Genomic DNA, 18,794 nt, shown 5'->3' with positions numbered 1-18,794 from the left:
ATTTGCTGTCTCCATCATGGTGAGTTAATGTTTTGGTTTTGGTACCTCATTCGCTCACTATTATTGCCAGTCTGTTCGCGATGTTTATCCGTTCGTTTCAATATGTTATTACATACACAATCTATGAATCCCACGTTGAAATATGAAAAGTATAATAAAAACATATCCCAACTTATGGGCAACCTAATCTAAGTGGCTATGAACAAAGTCGCTTGATCATCGCTAAATTGTTGTTGCTTTCACATAAGCATTTTCCGCCTAGCGAGAAGCGGAATTCTCTGGCGAGCAGAAAAGAGATGAATCGAATGCGGTAAACGTTTCCATACATATGTTGGGGATATGTGTATTGACGGAACAAAACAAAAAAATTAAAATGAGGGAAGGGTATCCAAAAGAGCTTATCTCCAAAACAGCTAGTTCCGTTGGAAAGTATAGATTGTATTCATAGGGTATTTATTGTATGAAAAGTCAAATTTTCAACGAGTAAGGGTTATTGGGTTATTGAAGCTTCCTTTCCTTTTATAGCATGTACCTATGTATTTATGTATATGTACTGTTGTATAAAAATAATTCTTAACCGTTCAATTGACACTTCACGATTGTTTTTCAAAAGTTCTTTGTGCTGAAAACTAAACAGATAAATACTCGTACATTAAAACTTAGCATTTACATATGTACATATACCTGCATGTAGGGCGAGTAAATGCGTTAGCAACGTACTGAATACTGCAGACAATTAACCATGTTGAAACATTTGGAGAATAACTGCGAATATCAACTAATTCGTCTAACCAGTTAATTTCAATGAAATTATTTTTATTTTCTATATAAATATAATATTTTCTTTATAAATTTAAACTTTCAGAAATAAATAAAAATTCTCTAGTGTGTGCTCACTTGTTTTATTGACCGAACTAATGAACTGGTACATGTTCATATATATTATATAAGGCCGGAAATAACCGACAGTTTTCAAGGGCCTTGCCACTATCTGACTTTTTAAAAATCTTGTAGTTTTATTAACAAAAAAACAAAAAGGTAAATAAGTTTCAGTCACATAAGTTTCCGCTCATAATATTTACAGTGAAACATCTCCTAACGGACACGTCTATCCTTGGGTGGACATTTTTTTCTATACAAAATTTTAAGAATAAATTTTGGAACAAATTACTCTCTCTTAACCCTAGAACACACACCCAGATAATACCACGTAAACACACACCCGGGATACGTTTGTACCCGGGACCTTATTTTGCGGTTTTTTTAATGCTTATTCAACCGATTTCTATGATTTTTTTTTGAAGTGTATATTTTAATATATAACAAGTATTTTGTCTTTTGTTTCATTCAAATATTCCTACTGGTTCCTGCGATATGGGCAAATAAAGTCAGGACATGCAACAGTGGATTTTTTTTGTTGTTGTCCTGATAAATGCAAAACAAAATAATATAATTTATAATAATATACTTGTAGAGTAACAACGAATACACATTTTGGTTTTTATTTCATTGAAATATTCTACCTGTTTCAAAAGATATGTGCAAAAAGGTCGCCCAAGGTATGGGTACGTAGGTAGCAAATACACTGGTATAACTGGTTTTTGTATTTTATATGCAGCTGCAAGGGTTGTTTTCAGACGAGGTGTTGTTATAAATGCTGCCTGTTGATATTTTCATTATTGTTTTGGTGCTCAAAAGTGTAAGAAGTGAAAATATAAGTGAAAATAAATATAACTGAAACTATAAATAACTGGATACGAAATGACTTCAAGAAGAAACGAATATTTATCAAGTGCAGCATATAGAAGGTAAAAAATGTAAAATAAGCAACAATGTAAACATATACTAATTTTTTTTATTATGCAGGCTAACTGAGGAACAGCGAGAATCATATATACAATCTTTATTTGATGAAATTTGTGACGATGACGCTCCCTATGACTTTGACTCAGAAGATGAATAAGAAATTCAATTCATTGACATTGAAATTGCTGATGACGATGCTGAAGTTTCGCTAAGTGCCGCAGAAGTATTACCTGATTATGCGGACTATGAGGATGATGAAGAAGACGATGAAGAAGAAGAAGTAGAAGAAAATAATGAATTACCTGCTAGTGGCGAAAAATTTGTTGCACGTGATGGTACTGAGTGGATGAAAGAACCAAATGTAAGTCGTCAGGTACTCAGATAAAATATTATAAGAGAACGTTCTGGACCAGCTAGATGCACTGAAATGTTGTCAATAGAGCAAACATTCAAATGTTTCATGAACGTTGAAATGGCTGATATAATTATGCGCCACACAAATAAGTTAGCAAAAGAAACTTATAATGCTTACAACAATGCGCATCCAAACACAACTCCTAAGTCATGGACGCCTGTGTCAATAACAGAACTGTATGTATTTTTTGGCATACTTATTATGACTGGTGCGAACCATAGCAATGGAGAACATGTTCGAGATTTATGGAGCGTCAAAAACTATCCTTTATATCGCGCCACAATGGGAGTCAACCGTTTCCGTTCGATATTGCGGTTCCTAAGATTTGACGATAAAAACACTCGTGCAACACGCTTACTAACTGATAAAGCAGCACCAATCCGTGAGTTGTGGACGATGATGAATAATAATCTTGCTGTACATTACAAGCCCAGCTCATGCTTGACGATTGATGAACAATTATTTCCTTACCGTGGACGCACACGGTTTACGCAGTACATACCGTCAAAACCTGCTAAATATGGTGTCAAGGTTTGGTGGATTTGCGATGCCACAAATGCATATCCACTGCATGGACAAATATATACTGGCCAAGCAGAAACTGGTAGGTAAACGAACCAAGGCGAACGAGTGGTGAAGGATTTGTCTGCCAAATACCAAGGAAGTGGCCGAAACATTACATTGGACAATTTTTTTACGACCTTGCCTGTTGCAGAACTGCTTCTCACCTGGAAACTCACGATCGTTGGAACTTTGCGCAAAAACAAATCATATATTCCTCAAGAAATGAAGCAGAACAAAAACAGGACAATTGGTTCAACGACATTTGGCTTCAAAAATAATGTGACAATGTGCTCTTATGTTCCCAAAAAAAAAATAAAGCAGTAATTTTGCTTTCGACCATGCATAATGATGCTGAAATAGCTGACAGTGGGAAGCCTGAAATAATTGAATATTATAAGCGTACCAAAGGTGGTGTTGATCGAATGGACCAAATGTTTGCGGAATATCCAACACAAAGACAAACAAAACGATGGCCACTAGCGATGTTCTTCAACATGTTGGACATTACAGCTCTTGCAGCCTACATTGTCTACGATTTGAATAACCCTATGTTGCCTTGGAGAACAAACAACAAGCGTAAGCAGATCCTGCGCAGCTTGGCTGAAGCATTGTGTATGCCCATTATTGAAGCCAGAGCCATAAATCGTCAAGTGACGTGAAATTTTTCGACTAAAATTGCTATTAAAGCATATTTCAACCGACCGCTGGAATCAATGGTGTCAACAGCAGCATCAACATCTGCCGCAGCGCGCACGCCAAAACCTGTGCCCGGATCTTGCTATTTATGTTACGCACAAGAGGAAAAACGCCGTAGAAAAACCAGAAAGCTGTGCACCAAATGTAAGAAGCCAATGTGTCTTGAACATTCGGTCACATCAACAAATTGCTCTATTTGCCATGATTTTCCTTAGATATAAGATGCATTTTTATAATTTTTATAATAAAAGTCAATAATATTATGTGTGAAATGAATATTTTTAATTTTTCAAATAAAAAAATAATATAAAAAATGTTTTTTTTTTTTATTATTATGAGGATTTTTACTATTGGGGTACAAACGTATCCCGGGTGTGTGTTTACGTATATAATGTGTTTGGAAGGCTGTAGCTCCTGAACCAATGGTCCGATCTGGTTCAAATTTTGAATTTGAACTCAAAACTAAATAATCTTCCTAGATCCGAAGTTAGCGGTATAGAGGTATAGCGGTTCAAAAGTTACAACACTTCAAAGTTGAAGTGGATACATTTGTACCCGGGTGTGTGTTCTAGGGTTAAGCGGACCTTCTCTTGGCCGCACGCAGACAGTTATTTTTCAAAAAAAAAATGACAAAGGCAGAACGGCCGCAAACCTCTTATCAAAGGGCATTAAGATTTATTTTCATAACAAATCAAACAAAAACCTCTGTTGAGTGAGCACTTTTACTTATAAGTATGTACATATCTACTATACTTACTAAATGAAAAAGGGACTTTCCGGATAGAGTGCGACAATTTCCAAGTTTTTTGTGTAATGAATCTAATTATATAGTTCCTTGACTGAAATGTATTATAATATATATTTTTATTTTCGTTTTTTCTTGATATGTACTTATGCACATAAATGAAATATGCACTTTTGAAAAGCTACATACACATTTTTCTTCGAGTGATATAATATCAATATATAGATAGGGTTATCTAATAAGAAGTGTTATTTTGATATTCAAAGAAAAATGCTATTTTTTAATATAAATGATCGGATGTCTATTTCATTATAAAAAGGAAGATATGCCGTTAATAGGCATATCTAAATCAGGCAAATGACCACCACGACCACACTGGTTAATGGTAGTAAAGGGTTCAGGTATGGGCCTTTAGCACTGCGACCACATTGATCTATTGTGCACCCTATGCTGTCTATTGACTGTTAAGTATGCTTACGAATTGTACCAGCTCCTTCTGAGGGAGTGATTGAAGGTCTTCATCTATAAGCATGAACTTGTTTAAAAACTTTTTCCTTCTATGCATCAACCCCGGACATTCGATGATGAGATGTTCTATAGACTCCTCATCTTCGCAGCAAAATCTGCAGGTACTGGTGTTAGTTATGCCTAATTTATGTAAGTGTTTGTTGCAGGTGACGTGACCCGTGAGGGCGCCTGTGAGAGTGCGAATGCTCTTTTTGTTTAACGTGAGGGCCATGTTAGCTCTTTTAGATTGAAACTTAAGAACTTTTTGGAGTGTCTAAGACCCTCTACGTTGTTCCAATGCTGATTTATTAGAGTTTTGGTCCAGTATTTTACTTTTTGTTTCAGGTTGTTTTTGCTAAATCCAAACATGGGAATAGGTCCGATGAAATTTACATCTGCCTCTTTTTGGGCTTGAAAGTCTGCCTTCGTTGCCGCCATATCCCTCATGTCCTGGTACCCAAATTAATGAGACATTGTTTTTGGATGCCAGGTTATTGAGTGCCTTGTGGCATTCTAAGAGAGTTTTTGAGTTGTAGGTATAGCTATCTAAAGCTATTAGAACTGATTGACTGTCCGAGAGTATTCTAATCTTTACTCTCTTGTGGTTTCTACGTTGCATGATGTTTGCTGCTTCCATTATTGCGTATAATTCCGCTTGGAAGATGGTGGTGTTCCTGGTGAGAGTGAATGATTTGTGGATTCTGGGCACCACTACTTCTGCTTCTACACCATAAGGTATTTTTGATCCATCAGTGTACCATGTTTGTGAATCATCATTCATCCATTTTGGGTTTGTTTTCCACTCGATCCTCTCAGAAAAGGTAACTGTGTATCCTTTTGTGAAACAGAGGGTTGGGTCAATGTGGTCTGAAACTTGAGCCATGCTTATGGTGTTTTTGACTGTATTTAGGATACTTAGGTGACTGGTGTGTAATTTGAAATTTTCTTCCATGAGTGCTTGCGTAGCTGCTTCCTCTTGGATTGCTATATAAAGTGGTGGGAGATTAAGGAGTTCTTCCATGCCAGCTGTTGGGGTAGTTATCATAGCCCCTGTGATGCGTAGGCAAGCAAGCCTTTGGACTTTTCCCAGTTTGGTTGCCGCTGTTTTTTTGAATAGATTTGCTCCACCATACTAGTGCAGTATGATTGGTCTAACCATTTGGGTGTATATCCAGAGGGCCATACTAGGGCTGAGGCCCCAGGCTCTCCCTAGTAATGGTTTGGTTGTCCACAAAGATTTCGTGGCTTTTTTTTGTTAAATTATTTATATGTGACTCCCAAGTAAGTTTTTTATCTAAGGTTAAACCTAGATACTTGACCTTTTCCTGTAGTTCTATCACTGTTTCATTTATTTTAAATATAGGAAACTCCAACTTTCTTTTTCTTGTGAAGAGGATAGTTGTGGTTGCGTTCAAGGTATTTTGCATTAAGTCTGTTAATGTCCTTTCATGATTTCCTTTTATTGTAACAGATATGTCATGTGCATAACCATGGGTTATAAATCCGTTATTGTTTAGGTGCTGCACCAAGTCATCAACTATTAGGGACCATAGTAGTGGAGAAAGAACTCCTCCTTGCGGACATACCTTTACTGCTGTTACATTAAGTTCAGCTTGGCCTAACGAGGCTTTAATAATCCTCTGATTAAGCATTTAGCTTATCCAATGTTTTAGTATAGGGTTTGCACCTCTTTTCTCGAGTGCTGTTTCCATGATTTGTAACATGCGTTGTCGAAGGCTCCCTCTATGTCCATAAAGGAACATAGGGCTATTTCTTTTTGATTTAGAGCCTTTTCTATATTGACAACGAGTGTGTGCAGTGCTATGCTTACCTTTTTGGTAAGCAAATTGCAGCTCATGAAGGCGTTTTTTGAAGATTACTACTTCTCTTAGTTGGTGTTCAAGTAGTTTTTCCATTGTTTTTAACATAAACGACGATAGACTGATTGGTTTGATTGTGGGTTTGGCAATACTCCACTAAACCTCTGATTTTCTCTGGTGGTACAGTGTCCGCGTCTCCGCGGAAATAAGCTGAGGCGATTACGACCTCTCTCTTGCTTCCACCAAACTCCGCTTCGACCAGTATTGTTGATATGTCGCCATCCAAGAATTCTGTGAATGGCAAAAATTTAATGTTGGTATCTATGATTATCGCCGCCCTAGGTTTGACAGCGATTTTCTCATAAATTACCTGTGTATTTTGAACATTGAGGCCTTGGGGACGCCCTTTGTAGATCCAGGGCTCTTGGATCAGCCCTATGTTGATACCTCCGGCAAGTCTTCTGCTAAGCTCAGTGGTAGCAGCCTTAGCGTGGTGAAGATTTGCCTGGAGGCACCTCATTTTGGCGGTTGGTTTTCGGAGTCATTGGTAGGACTTTCATCCTCTTCTTCTAACTCCACTGCCTCCATTTGGTCACTTGGATGAATCGGTAGTTTACTCTACCATTGTACTTCTTCAGGCTGGCGGCTGATTTTTGATCTACCGCTGCGACTAGCGTTACGTTGGAGCCTCTTTCGGCGCCAGGAATCAACATTGAGGCCTTTATTCTGCCCCCACACAAAATCCTGTATCCTGGCTGTCTCAACTTTAAGGGAGTTGGGAAAGTACCCCACTGCGATCCGAGAGTGAGGAATTTCGGATTCCTCTGTGGCCCACTGTGTTGAACCCTCCCACGGCGACGCATTTGAAATGGCCGCCTTGACCCATTCTGCCGAAGTGCTCTCCTTACAGTGCAGGACAAGGTATCCTGCCTTGTAAGTAGTGCCCAAGAACGCTGGTTTTGTGACCATGTTTTTCTCCGCCAGTATTTTGTCCAATAGAAGTTGTTGGATGGAGTCCATTTGCTCGGTTGTCAGTACCGTATTAGGGCAGTCCCTAGCAAGTACTGCCAACCTGACTCCTGTTGTTACATCTTTATATGTGGCAGTGGGCTGCCACTTTTTGCTTCTTAGAGCTGCGTCTCTCGATGTGGACGGACCATCATCTTTAGGCTGCTTTTTGGCTGTTGCCTCGGGTGGTGTGTCTTCAACCGACCTTAGTCGTTTCTTCCCCGTCGTTGTTCTTCCGGCGTTTTTAGTAGTCATGGGCTCCAGCGCCTTAGCATATGCTTCTTCTCTAGTTAGCCCTTTTTTAGGAAGCATGCAAATCTTTTCCTGCCCGCACCACTGAGCTTTTTTGGCTGTTCCGTCGTCGGCACTTCGCTATCGGTGTTGTTCGGAGTCGTCTCGGCAGTTCTCACGTCATCAACTGCGGACCGTTCCTCCGTATTAGTTTGAGGCATGGTTGCCTCTTCCTGTTTAGGTATGACCGCCTCTGTTTGTTGAGGTTTATTACTAGCCTCTTGGTTAAAGCCTTCTTGGCCGCTTCCGCCATTGTTTGTTTTATTACGATTGGTATTCGTTTTTGTTCCCACGAGTAAAGTGGTATATCGGTCACCTACGCCAGTGCCCCGGTAGCGCAGGAAGGCATTTTTGAAATGGGGCCTCGCCAGGGCGCCCCAAGTCCGCATACTAGCGACTAGATCCCCCACTAGCCAATCATCCCTTGGATTGGGGATTTATACTTACCCAAGGAAGTTTACTCTTCCCGCCCGACTATATTAGCCAGGACCCCAACAGAGACATGACCGTGCTGGGGTATCCTGTTTCCAGTGGCCACCACGGAGAGGAATAGTCGCACTTCCGACAATCTTGCAGTTACGGCACAAAGTCCACGAGGGCCTCTGCGTTGTTCCCCCTACAAAGACTGCCAGCAATGACCACCTTTACTGGACAATATCCTTTCCATGAAATTTTCCATAACCGAATTGCAAAGTGGCTGCCCTATGTCCTCGACAGCCTCACAAATTCCATCTTTGAGGTCTTGAATCGACCCTGGGCTGTTGGCGTAGACGTTCTCTTTCACGTGGCCCTAAAACAAAAGTCACAAGGTGTTAAATCACAAGATTAATGGCCAATTGTGATCACCTCTTCGAAAGATAACACGGTCCGGAAACTTTTCCCGTAAAATATCAATAGTGTCCTTGCTTGTGTGGCACTTAGCGCCGTCTTGTTCAAAATAAACGTTGTCCAGATCAATAGCATCCCATTCCGGCCATAAAAAATCGTTAATCATCTCTAATCTAATATAAATAACACCTGTTTTTGGAAAACCCTTTATTTTATTCAAATAAGTAAAAGTATTCAACTAATTAATAAATTTAAAGGTTGAGGTACCCTCCCTTTGAGCGGATACCTCTCTGGGCGGACAAAAGTTGACTGACACTATACACACGAGTACTTATGTTTTTAAAAATACTAAAAAAAAATATTACTTTTACAAGTGTACATGCGGTAGAATAATTTAAAATTGTAATGTAAAAACAATGTCTTACCGACATTTGCATCTTGCAATGCAAGCGGCACTGTTTATCGGTATAAAGCTAACGCGCAGTACTGAATAATTGCTAACTAGCTACATCCGATGGATGAGCAAGTAAATATTTTAAAGCATTTTTTTTTCTATAAAAAATATAGGCTCTGCTACCATTTTTCAAAAATGTTATAATTTTGTGGTAGGAGATATTCATTAAGATAAGTATCCAATCCGTTATTTTATGAAAAAAAAAAGTTTTGATATGATTAGTGTAAATCATAAGGCGTTTTTCAATAGGTGCGTTTCAATTTTTTCCGATAGGGAGGGCGAACGACGCAATATTTTTTATTTGTCATTTGTAAACTTCATTAGTATACATTTCTTCATGGAACGCTACACACTTGAGCAACGATTGCAAATCGTGCAAATTTTTTATGAAAATAATCGTTTTGTTGCTGCTACCAGATCCAGATTTTTTCCAAAAAATCATCTTCAGTGATGAAGCTCACTTTTGGCTCAATGGCTTTGTCAAAAGCAAAATATGCGTTACTGGGCAGAAAGCAATCCACACGTGATTCATGAGGCACCGTTGCATCCCGAAAAAATCACTGTTTGGTGCGGTTTACATGCCGGCGGCGTAATTGGCCCATATTTTTTCGTTGACGAGAACGATCGCCCCGTTACTGTGAATGGAAATCGATACCGCGACATGATAAACGATTATTTTTGGCCGCAATTGAATGGTATGGACTTAGACGACATGTGGTTTCAACAGGACGGGGCCACAAGCCACACAGCACACGCTACAATTGATTTGTTGAAGAGTAAGTTCGATGAGCGCATTATTTCCAGAAATGGACCGGTCGAATGGCCGCCGCGCTAGGGTGATTTGACGCCTCTAGACTATTTTCTTTGGGGTTATGTGAAGTCATTGGTCTACAGTAATAAGCCGGCGACGATTTGTGAGCTCAGAGCCAATATTGAACGCGAAATTGCTGGAATTTCGGCCGATTTATGCAAAAGAGTGGTCGAAAATTGGGTTCAACGATTGGACTTGGTAAAACGTGCACGCGGTGGTCATGCAAAAGAAATCGAATTTCATACTTAAATGTATATGTTCAAACTCGATAATAAAAAAAAAAATAGTTAAAAAAGTCAAACCGTTTGTGTTTTATTCAAAAAAAAAGTTGAAGCGCTCTTACTGAAAAACGCTTTATTTCTATTTACTAGCACATTATAATTTCTATATTTTTAGTACGCCAGATCTTGTTCATTTCATTTCATTTATTGCCTAAAATCATTTTAACATAGGAGTTTACAAAGTTATGATAAGATTAGATTGTTTAGCGTTATCCTAACATACATTTGTATTTATCTAGTAGTTTAAAACTAATATTTCTTTTGATATATACACTAGGTTATGATTATTATTTTGTATGTATTTGGCATAATTTTTAAAACTTATTTATATTCTCCCAAAAAGGGCTTAAAAAGGAGATAATCTATATTAGACTTCTATAATTTGTTTGGCTATAAATTTATCAATGATATAAACTAAATTTTCATCGTTGAAATTGTAAGTATTGTATCGCCTATGATAATAGATTGCTTTACTATTTTTATGTAACATAAATATTATTATTTTTTAGTATTTTTAAATATATTGGTGATAAATATTTTTCTGTTAGTCCCGTGTCTTTGACATATATTTATTTATCAGTTCATTTTCTAGGAGTGCCATTTTATCAATAAATCTTACTGACGATTTCATTAAGAAAAAGTTTCTGCGTGATATTTTACATTTTTCATATAAACTTTTATTAGAAATTGTTTTCCGAAAAATACCACTTCTGTAAGGTTGGCGGTTGAGATCGCTACAAATTCTTAAGACCTACCGTTCAAATCGTTTTAGTCTCTCCGTTCGATGAAATGTTGAACCATATTGGATGAGCATAAGATATGATTGGTCTAATTATTTGTTTGTAAATATTTATTTTAATGCAGTTCGATAGGCCACTCTACCTTCTTACTAAATTACAATAGCTATAGAACAATTTTTTTGCTTTTATCAAAATGAAATCTACATGTCTTACAAAGGTGAATTTGCTATCCAAAATTGCGCCCAAGTATTTAATTTGTTATTTGTTTTTTATGTTGAGTCCGTTCATTTTAATTTGGGGCTCATAGTTACGAGCATTTGGATATAAGTTTTTGCGTTTTGCTTTAACAATAGTTGTTTCGCTTTTATTGAAGTTTATTTTTAGCTTCCATTTGTGAAAGTAGGTATTTAATTCATTTAAGTATGAGTTAACGGCTTCGTTGGCTTTAATTATGCGTGGGTGAGATCCCAATATAATTATATCATCTGCGTATATGTGTACTTTTATCGCAATTATTAATTTGGGAACCTAATGGTGGGTCAAGGAAATCGGCTAAGAAGATGTTTTAGAGAATTGGCCCCAACAAAGAGCCTTGTGGCACACCTAAGCTAACGTCTCTTGTCAAAGAATTAAATCCACCTTCATTAACATAAAATTATAGCTCTTTTAAATAACGATACAACATTATACAAAACTTTTTTTCGAAATTGAACTTCCTGTACATTTTAAATATGATCCCTTTTAACCAAGTAGTATCGAATGCTTTTTCCAAATCTAGACTGACTAAGATCGTCGCCTGTCGTCGATTTAAATTAATTACTACAAATAAAATTAGAGAGTAGTGTTAGTGCGTGGCTTGTTGAATGATATGGCCGCAACCCAAATTGATAATCTTTAATTTACTAATATTTGAAAGAAGAAATATTGGGCGGTAATTAAGAGGAGAACTTAGGTCAGTGTTTGGTTTTGGAAGGCATATTATTTTTGCTGTTTTCTAGTCCAGTGGGAAATAGCGTATATTAAGTGAGTGATTAAAGATAACTGCTAAAAATCTCCAGAATGTGTTTGTTGTTTTCTTTAGCAAAAAGTTTGAGATACCGCCTTCCCTACAGCTCTTTTTATTATTTTTGATCGTAAGATTATGTCGATTTTCTCCGCGTTTATAAAAGTGCACCGAGATTCAACTGCAGTTTGTTCACCATCAGCTGTTATGCTGTTCGTAAAATATACAATTGACTCAGCTGTGTTAGTTAATTCTAATGCATTACTTTCGACATGAGCTGAATTCGCATCTCCGAGTTGCTGGTTCTGGCGATGTATTTGTCCAAACTTATAAGCTAGTGCATTTATTTTATGTACGTTTTCTGTAAGAAAAATGTTGTTACTACTATTGTTGCCAGCCGGATATGCATAAGGGAAGTCAATATCAATATCGTCTTGATTAATTACAAGGTCTGGGATTTTTGACACTGTTTTTAATTCACATAGTCCCTTAATTTTATTGTATGTTTTGTTATTCATGCGTATATTGGAAAAGTAATTTGTCCAGCATTTTTCTTCGTGTATGCAAATACGTAATCTTACTAATATTAGGCACTATAGCTATCAAAGTGTTTTTCCTTTGACGATTAACACATCTTAACGCAAAATTTCTTTTCAGAAATTAAATCTAGTATATCACTACGTATATTTGCAGGCATACGATTGTGCACTTCTATTTTAGGAACAGCTCCTGAGTTAAGAGCTGTATCGATCGCTTTATTTAAATTTATAATGCAGTTATCAATCTCATTTCGTGTTACGTTACGATTGATTGGTAAATAGTTTCTGCTAAGATTGCTTAACAGTATATTGTTAAAATGTTTTACATCAGTTTTATCATAATTGAAAAACTCAGTTAACGGGCAACTAGGCAAAGAAGAGTAAAGTCGAGAGACGGAAGTCAAATATGCCTGCATCCTCGACCTAATTCAAGGCAGACAAACCTTTACCGGACAAGGCCAAGGCTAAGCGACCTCAAATGTCGAATGACTTCCGTCAACGTCTGGCGAATCATTCGCGAGAATTGTAGCAAAGGCAATGACGGTAGAGATACATACCGACAAACAAGGCCGTCTATTGTCCAAAGGGCAACAAGACTGTCTGGACAGCTATCTTTGGCAAGTTATCGGTGAATCGAAAGACGCGCCGACTTTCGAGAGTAAAAACGTGGTGGACGGCATCGTAAAGGCGCATTGTTCCAATGCTTTTTCCCGAGAATGGCTGGAAAAAGTGATAGCAAATTAAGAAGAGAAAGAAAGTCTGGTATGAGTGAGTGTCTGGATTCAGGGTCTTTCGTGCAGTTCTGCAGAACTCCTCACACGCATCCGTGTTCAGAATGAAGATCTTGACACGACTCTCTGGAGAGTATACAAGTGCATCAGGCAGAAATCCGCTACCACTTCGGAGGCGGGTTCCCACCTAGTACTGAGTATCGGTTATGGGTCCCTCAAGGTTCTTAAGTCGAAATACGGTGCCGTCCTCACCTACATCAGGGGCGAATCCATTTCCGTGTCCAGGATAAGGGGGAGGACAAAGCGTAAATATGTATACTCAGTCTCATGACTGAAGTAATATTTACACAGATAAATCTGCAGCATAGCAAAGCGTCTACGGCTCTCCTGTGCCGCAGGCATGCAAAATTGCAAACGAACCCACACATAATACTAATACAAGAACAATGGGTATGTCTGTGGTCTAGGTGCTATGTCGTGGGGACAAATACTTCATTGTGGATGGAATGTGAGACCGCGAGCATGTATTATCATGCCGAGGTTGATCGAACACACGATGTTAAAAGAGCTATGCTCTGGAGATATCGTTGTTGCAAAAATAAAGTACTGGAAGAGTGGGAACAGTGTCGAAGCAATCATAGTTTCCTTCGAGGGAGCTAAGAGAAGTAGTGAAGTATGCAGAATCCAATAATCTGGGGCTAATAGTGGGCTGTGATGCAAATTCACAGAACATTGTATGGGGAAGCAGCAAATGCAACCTCAGAGGTCTCAAGTTACTGGATTTTATCCTGTCATCTGATTTGCTCATTCAAAACACTGGTAACAAACCAACTTTTGTTACCAAAAGGAGAAAAGAAAAGAGGTGATTGATTTAACACTTACCAATAGGTCAGTTGGAAATGAAATCAACTGATGGCGAGTTTTGGAAGAGGACTCTCTTTCTAATCATCATCTTATGGAATTCCGACTGGGAATTGATATAATATCAATAGCTGCCGGTAGGAATCTTCCAAATGTGGACTGGAACAGGTATGGCGAGCTTGTAACAGAGACATTACGAAACCTGAAAAAACTCAAATGAATAGAAATGATTGAAGATGCTACTGAGAAATTACAAGGTACTTTAATCAATTCCTTCGAGGAACTATGCCCACTCAGGCAAATCAGACAGGGGAACCCTGAACTGTCGAACCCTGAACTGTCGATGCTTCGTGTACGGTCCAAAAAACTTCTTCATAAGGCCTTAAAGATCCAAACAGAAGAGGACTGGACTAATCATCGACTTACACAGAGAGAATATAAGAAAAAAGTACGGAAAGCCAAACTTGAATCCTATAGAAATTTCTGCAGTAACGTCGAAGAAATGAGGGAAACAGCGAGACTTTGTAAGGTACTTCACCTAGACCGCTCAGTGAGGCTGGATTCCATTCGAAAACCTGATGGTTCATACACCAAGCTCCTCACACTCACGTATTTCGGCCTCTCGTTTTTTTTTTCTGATAATGCGTCTCTTTTCTTTTCTTAGCCTCCCGTAGTGGACCCACATGGCTCGCGTTGCGCTCGATCGCAGCGTGGCTCTATAGGCAGCATCTTTGCTTTCTGCGGCAGCATTACATTCCCCGTCATACCAATTGTTTTTTCAGGCTCGCCGGCATCCGATTTCTTCTTCGGTGGCGATACGTAGAGAACGAGAAATGTTGCTCCATTGCTCGTGCATGCCAGGTTGTTGGGCAGTTCTCTCTGAGAGCAGGAGTGAGAGTCGAGTGGCGAATCTTCTGGCTGTCTGTTGTGATAGCAGATTGTATTATCGGTCCTTATTTCTTTCGAAATAAGAAAGGAGCTGCCGTTACGGTGAATGGCGGGCGCTATCGAGCCATTTTCACTGATTTTTGGAAATAAGATTCAGTCAGCTAAACATCGACGACATTTGGCTCCAACAATATGGCGTAACTTACTATACAGAGCGATTAACATCGATTGATTGCAATATTAGAGCCATCATTGACCCAATGCGGAAAATTAACAGTAAGATATGTAAAGGTTGTAAGTCTAAATATAACTCCTAACGTTTACATTTAAGATTTAAAGACACAAGTATCTGAAAGAAACAGCATATGAACCAGGCTGCCGTTCGGCTATCGCTTTTGGTTTGAGTTTAACAAGATATGACGCCAGAAAAGGAAAAATTCAAACCACTCCGTTTTAATAAGTTACGTCGGACACGAGCCTTTACCCTTAGAGCTTTGTTAGCCAAGACCTAAGACTTTTAATTTAGTTTTAGGGATTTTCACTCACTATATGCTGACAATGTTTTCTTTTTTTTTGCTTGCTCTGTCTGTATTTTGGACAGTTCCCTTTGACGCATTGCCATATGTTTTACATTTAAAGGAAATATCAATTTTGTACCACATATTTGGAGGGATCTTATTAAAAATAGGTAAACCACAACATATAAATGGCTACATGATTCTCTCACGGCTCTCCATTTACGTAAAAACTTTAACTTAAGAGCCTAAAACCAACAGCTCTCTATGTTAGTGCTATGTTCCCACGGGACGTAATCCGTTCTCTTAGTAATTCACTAAGTATCATACTTCGCGAATTACCTAGTTTCTACAGCGCATTCGCAATTCACCTAGGCAGCTCTCCCTCTTGTTGCTTTGTTTTTATTATTACAAGTATTATTTGCTGTAAGCATCGCTTTGCACTCTTCATTTTTGATATTTCTGACAACTGCTAAATATCTACTGGTGTCTAATCCTTTCATTCATTTTTCATTTCACTCAACTTTCACTCACTTGATTATCTTTTGAGGATTGTACCGCAAATAAACTCCACATATTATTTAGCTAATAAAGTAACGAACTTTAATAGTTTTGCTTACAATTTTTTGTTAATAGAAATAAGTGCATTTTTTACAGAAATAAGTAAAAAACAGAATTCTTTTAATTTCTGTAGAGTTATTATTATTATTCCTATCATTAAGTTCTCTACACCATATCGCTAGCTTTAAATTACCCATCTGCATTAAGATTTCCTTTCACAAGATTTCCTTTCTATTGACCTAAATTCTGGACCATTTGCCGGGTTCTCCTATTTTGCTGCATAACTGGTTTTGTTACTTTTCAATAAAATTCAAGTGAAATTGGCATAATGCGCTGTAGCTATATTGGCTACATATTGGGCCAAAATACAATGGTATAAAGCACTATAGAGGCACTTTTTTTTCAAACTTCGTCCGATATAGCCCCCTTCATTTAAAATTGGCTGGATACAAAGTGTACAAGTGCAGTTAGCCAGCCATATTAGGATATTTCCCTTTTTCCAAATGTTTCCACTTTAATGCATGATACCGACTCATCCACTGCACCACCATGTACTTATCCACTCTCGGCATATATGTATGTATGTATGGATATGCCAAAAAACATAGTGCTTTTGTGTTTCTGTTGTTGCTATGTACGAACAATTTATGTAAATATTATTATTGTTTTATCAAATAATTAATGAAGAATACTGAATGCAACAAAATTTTCATAAGTCTAATAATAAAACGAAATTTACAATATTAAAATATTATATAACATTATCTAACTTACTAATAACGCCTTCTATATTATGTAACTGCAAATAAATATGAACAAATGTTACTTAAAATATTATCGTTTTATTTTATTCCCTTTATTCGGTACATTTTTGTCAATATACAATTCACAACTTATCTCTTACATATGCGTTATATGCGCAATTTTAATAATTTTTGCGTTGCGCCTTAAACGTGCTTTTGTTTCCCGATTTTCGTTATATGAATTTTTAATTTTTAAATATTTATATTTTTTTCCTTTAACATTGATTCTAGATGACTTTTCAACACATGATATTTCTATTTGTCTTTTATCTTTCTATTTCCACACATATCATTGAATGAACCAACTCCTCCCATGCCATGAATATGGCCGCACATTACGTCAACGCCCCGCCCACGTAAATGCTTTCGATGACGATTACGACTGTACCCGTTTGGTAACTCACATTTCTCTGTTCGCGCTAACCTTCTACCTATGTAATATTTGTGTGTGTGCTCGTATCTGCACGTCTAATGGCGTCTACCCTGTGCACACTGCCAATTAATCAATCAACAAATCGTCCGATCAACCGCCATCAATGCTAATCACAAAAACCTGCCCGACTTTTTTCTCTCCGTATTTATGGCTCTTTTTGTCTTTTTATTGCCTTCGTACACACCTCTTTGTTGTACTCTTGTTTTATATTTATCTGGCCCGATTAGATTCGTGTGGTCAATGCTTTTCGCCAAGGACTTGACGGCCGCTATGGAGAGCACACCAACACCTCTTTGGCCGAAGTTTTACGCAAGCAAACATCGTTGAGCAAGCGCCTCTCTGAGACTTCGTCTATAGAATATGCTGATAATATCCCAGATGAGTTAACGATCCCCGAAATCGACGTGGAGCGGCTCTCTTCTCATAGTCATACCGAGACGGCCGTTTAAGGAAAATAAAAATAAAAGCATACTCACACATCGTGAAAGTATTAGCTAGATCTGTGACGATTGGCAACTACAGCAAGCAGCCAACAAATAACAAATTAACAGCAGTAAAAACAAACACAGTTTTGGCATTGAATATTTTTAACACGAGTAAATACAAAATTGTGGTGGTGGGAAGATCTTTCAGATCTTTGTATAATAAACTTCAAAAAAATGAAATAAAGCAAAATAATGATGATAAGTAGCAGTGAATGAAATAAAATGGCACTGAATTATTGCGTTACCTTATGCTAAACCTAAAATAAATTAGTAAATTTCTTTTTTACATGGACATTAATCGAAATAGCTACATATATGGGACAAACTTAGTTTTTCTTTTAATATAGGTATATGCATATTATTTTCTTGAGTGACTTTATAACACTCTCAAATATATTTACGAATTAGTGGTGGTTTTCAATTATTTAGTTATTTGTTTCAAACCCCGTTACGTTGGAAACTTTCCTGAAAGTTGAGTTTCTAGAAGGAAATAGCGAAGGAGGAAAAAAAGCATAGTTGGGCCTTCCGAAGTCGCTGTGTCGACAGAGCCCATGAATAAACGAGCAGAAGTTGTTTGTGAAGAGGAAGAGTAGGGGAAAGTAATAGAAACTACCAAACACAAGCAGTTATATGCACAGACACACACTTTTTCTTCTTACGCCGTCTTCCGTATAAAAACGCAAAAAAACTGTATTTGGAGGCTTAATATTAATTTGTGTTTTCACAATTTAACACGCGGCACTTCTCCTCCTATTGTTTGTTTTGTATTGTCAAGGGATCTAAAGAGTTGCCAAAATCGCCAAATATAAAGTATCTGCTTTAAGAAGGCGCCACCATAAGTACTCAATTCGCCTTGGGAAATAGCTAAGCGTGTTCGTGAACACTTTATTTCTTGTTGTGGTAATTTGATGATATTTTTATATATGTATGTACATTTCACAATTTTAAAAACATCTTCTGGTAAGTTGAGTAGTTTTTGTTAGGAAATAAATAATTTTCATGTGTGGAA

The 18,794-nt window shown here is 37.7% G+C and overlaps 1 protein-coding gene across 2 annotated transcripts in view; it reads left to right on the top strand.

The window, feature by feature from the left end:
• Nucleotides 1–17,766, top strand: part of LOC129251163 (uncharacterized) — a 118,833-nt gene extending 101,067 nt beyond the window's left edge. For both annotated transcript variants that reach the window (XM_054890523.1, XM_054890522.1), the window contains exon 3: nucleotides 17,528–17,766. In XM_054890523.1, coding sequence (XP_054746498.1) covers nucleotides 17,528–17,749 — 222 coding nt within the window. In that variant the 3' untranslated portion in view covers nucleotides 17,750–17,766. The remainder of the gene's footprint in view (nucleotides 1–17,527) is intronic.
• Nucleotides 17,767–18,794: the final 1,028 nt, after the last annotated feature.

Source organism: Anastrepha obliqua, unplaced genomic scaffold (genome assembly GCF_027943255.1).
Source record: "Anastrepha obliqua isolate idAnaObli1 unplaced genomic scaffold, idAnaObli1_1.0 ptg000009l, whole genome shotgun sequence".
NCBI lineage: Eukaryota > Metazoa > Arthropoda > Insecta > Diptera > Tephritidae > Anastrepha > Anastrepha obliqua.
This window is presented reverse-complemented; position numbering and strand designations above follow the sequence as displayed.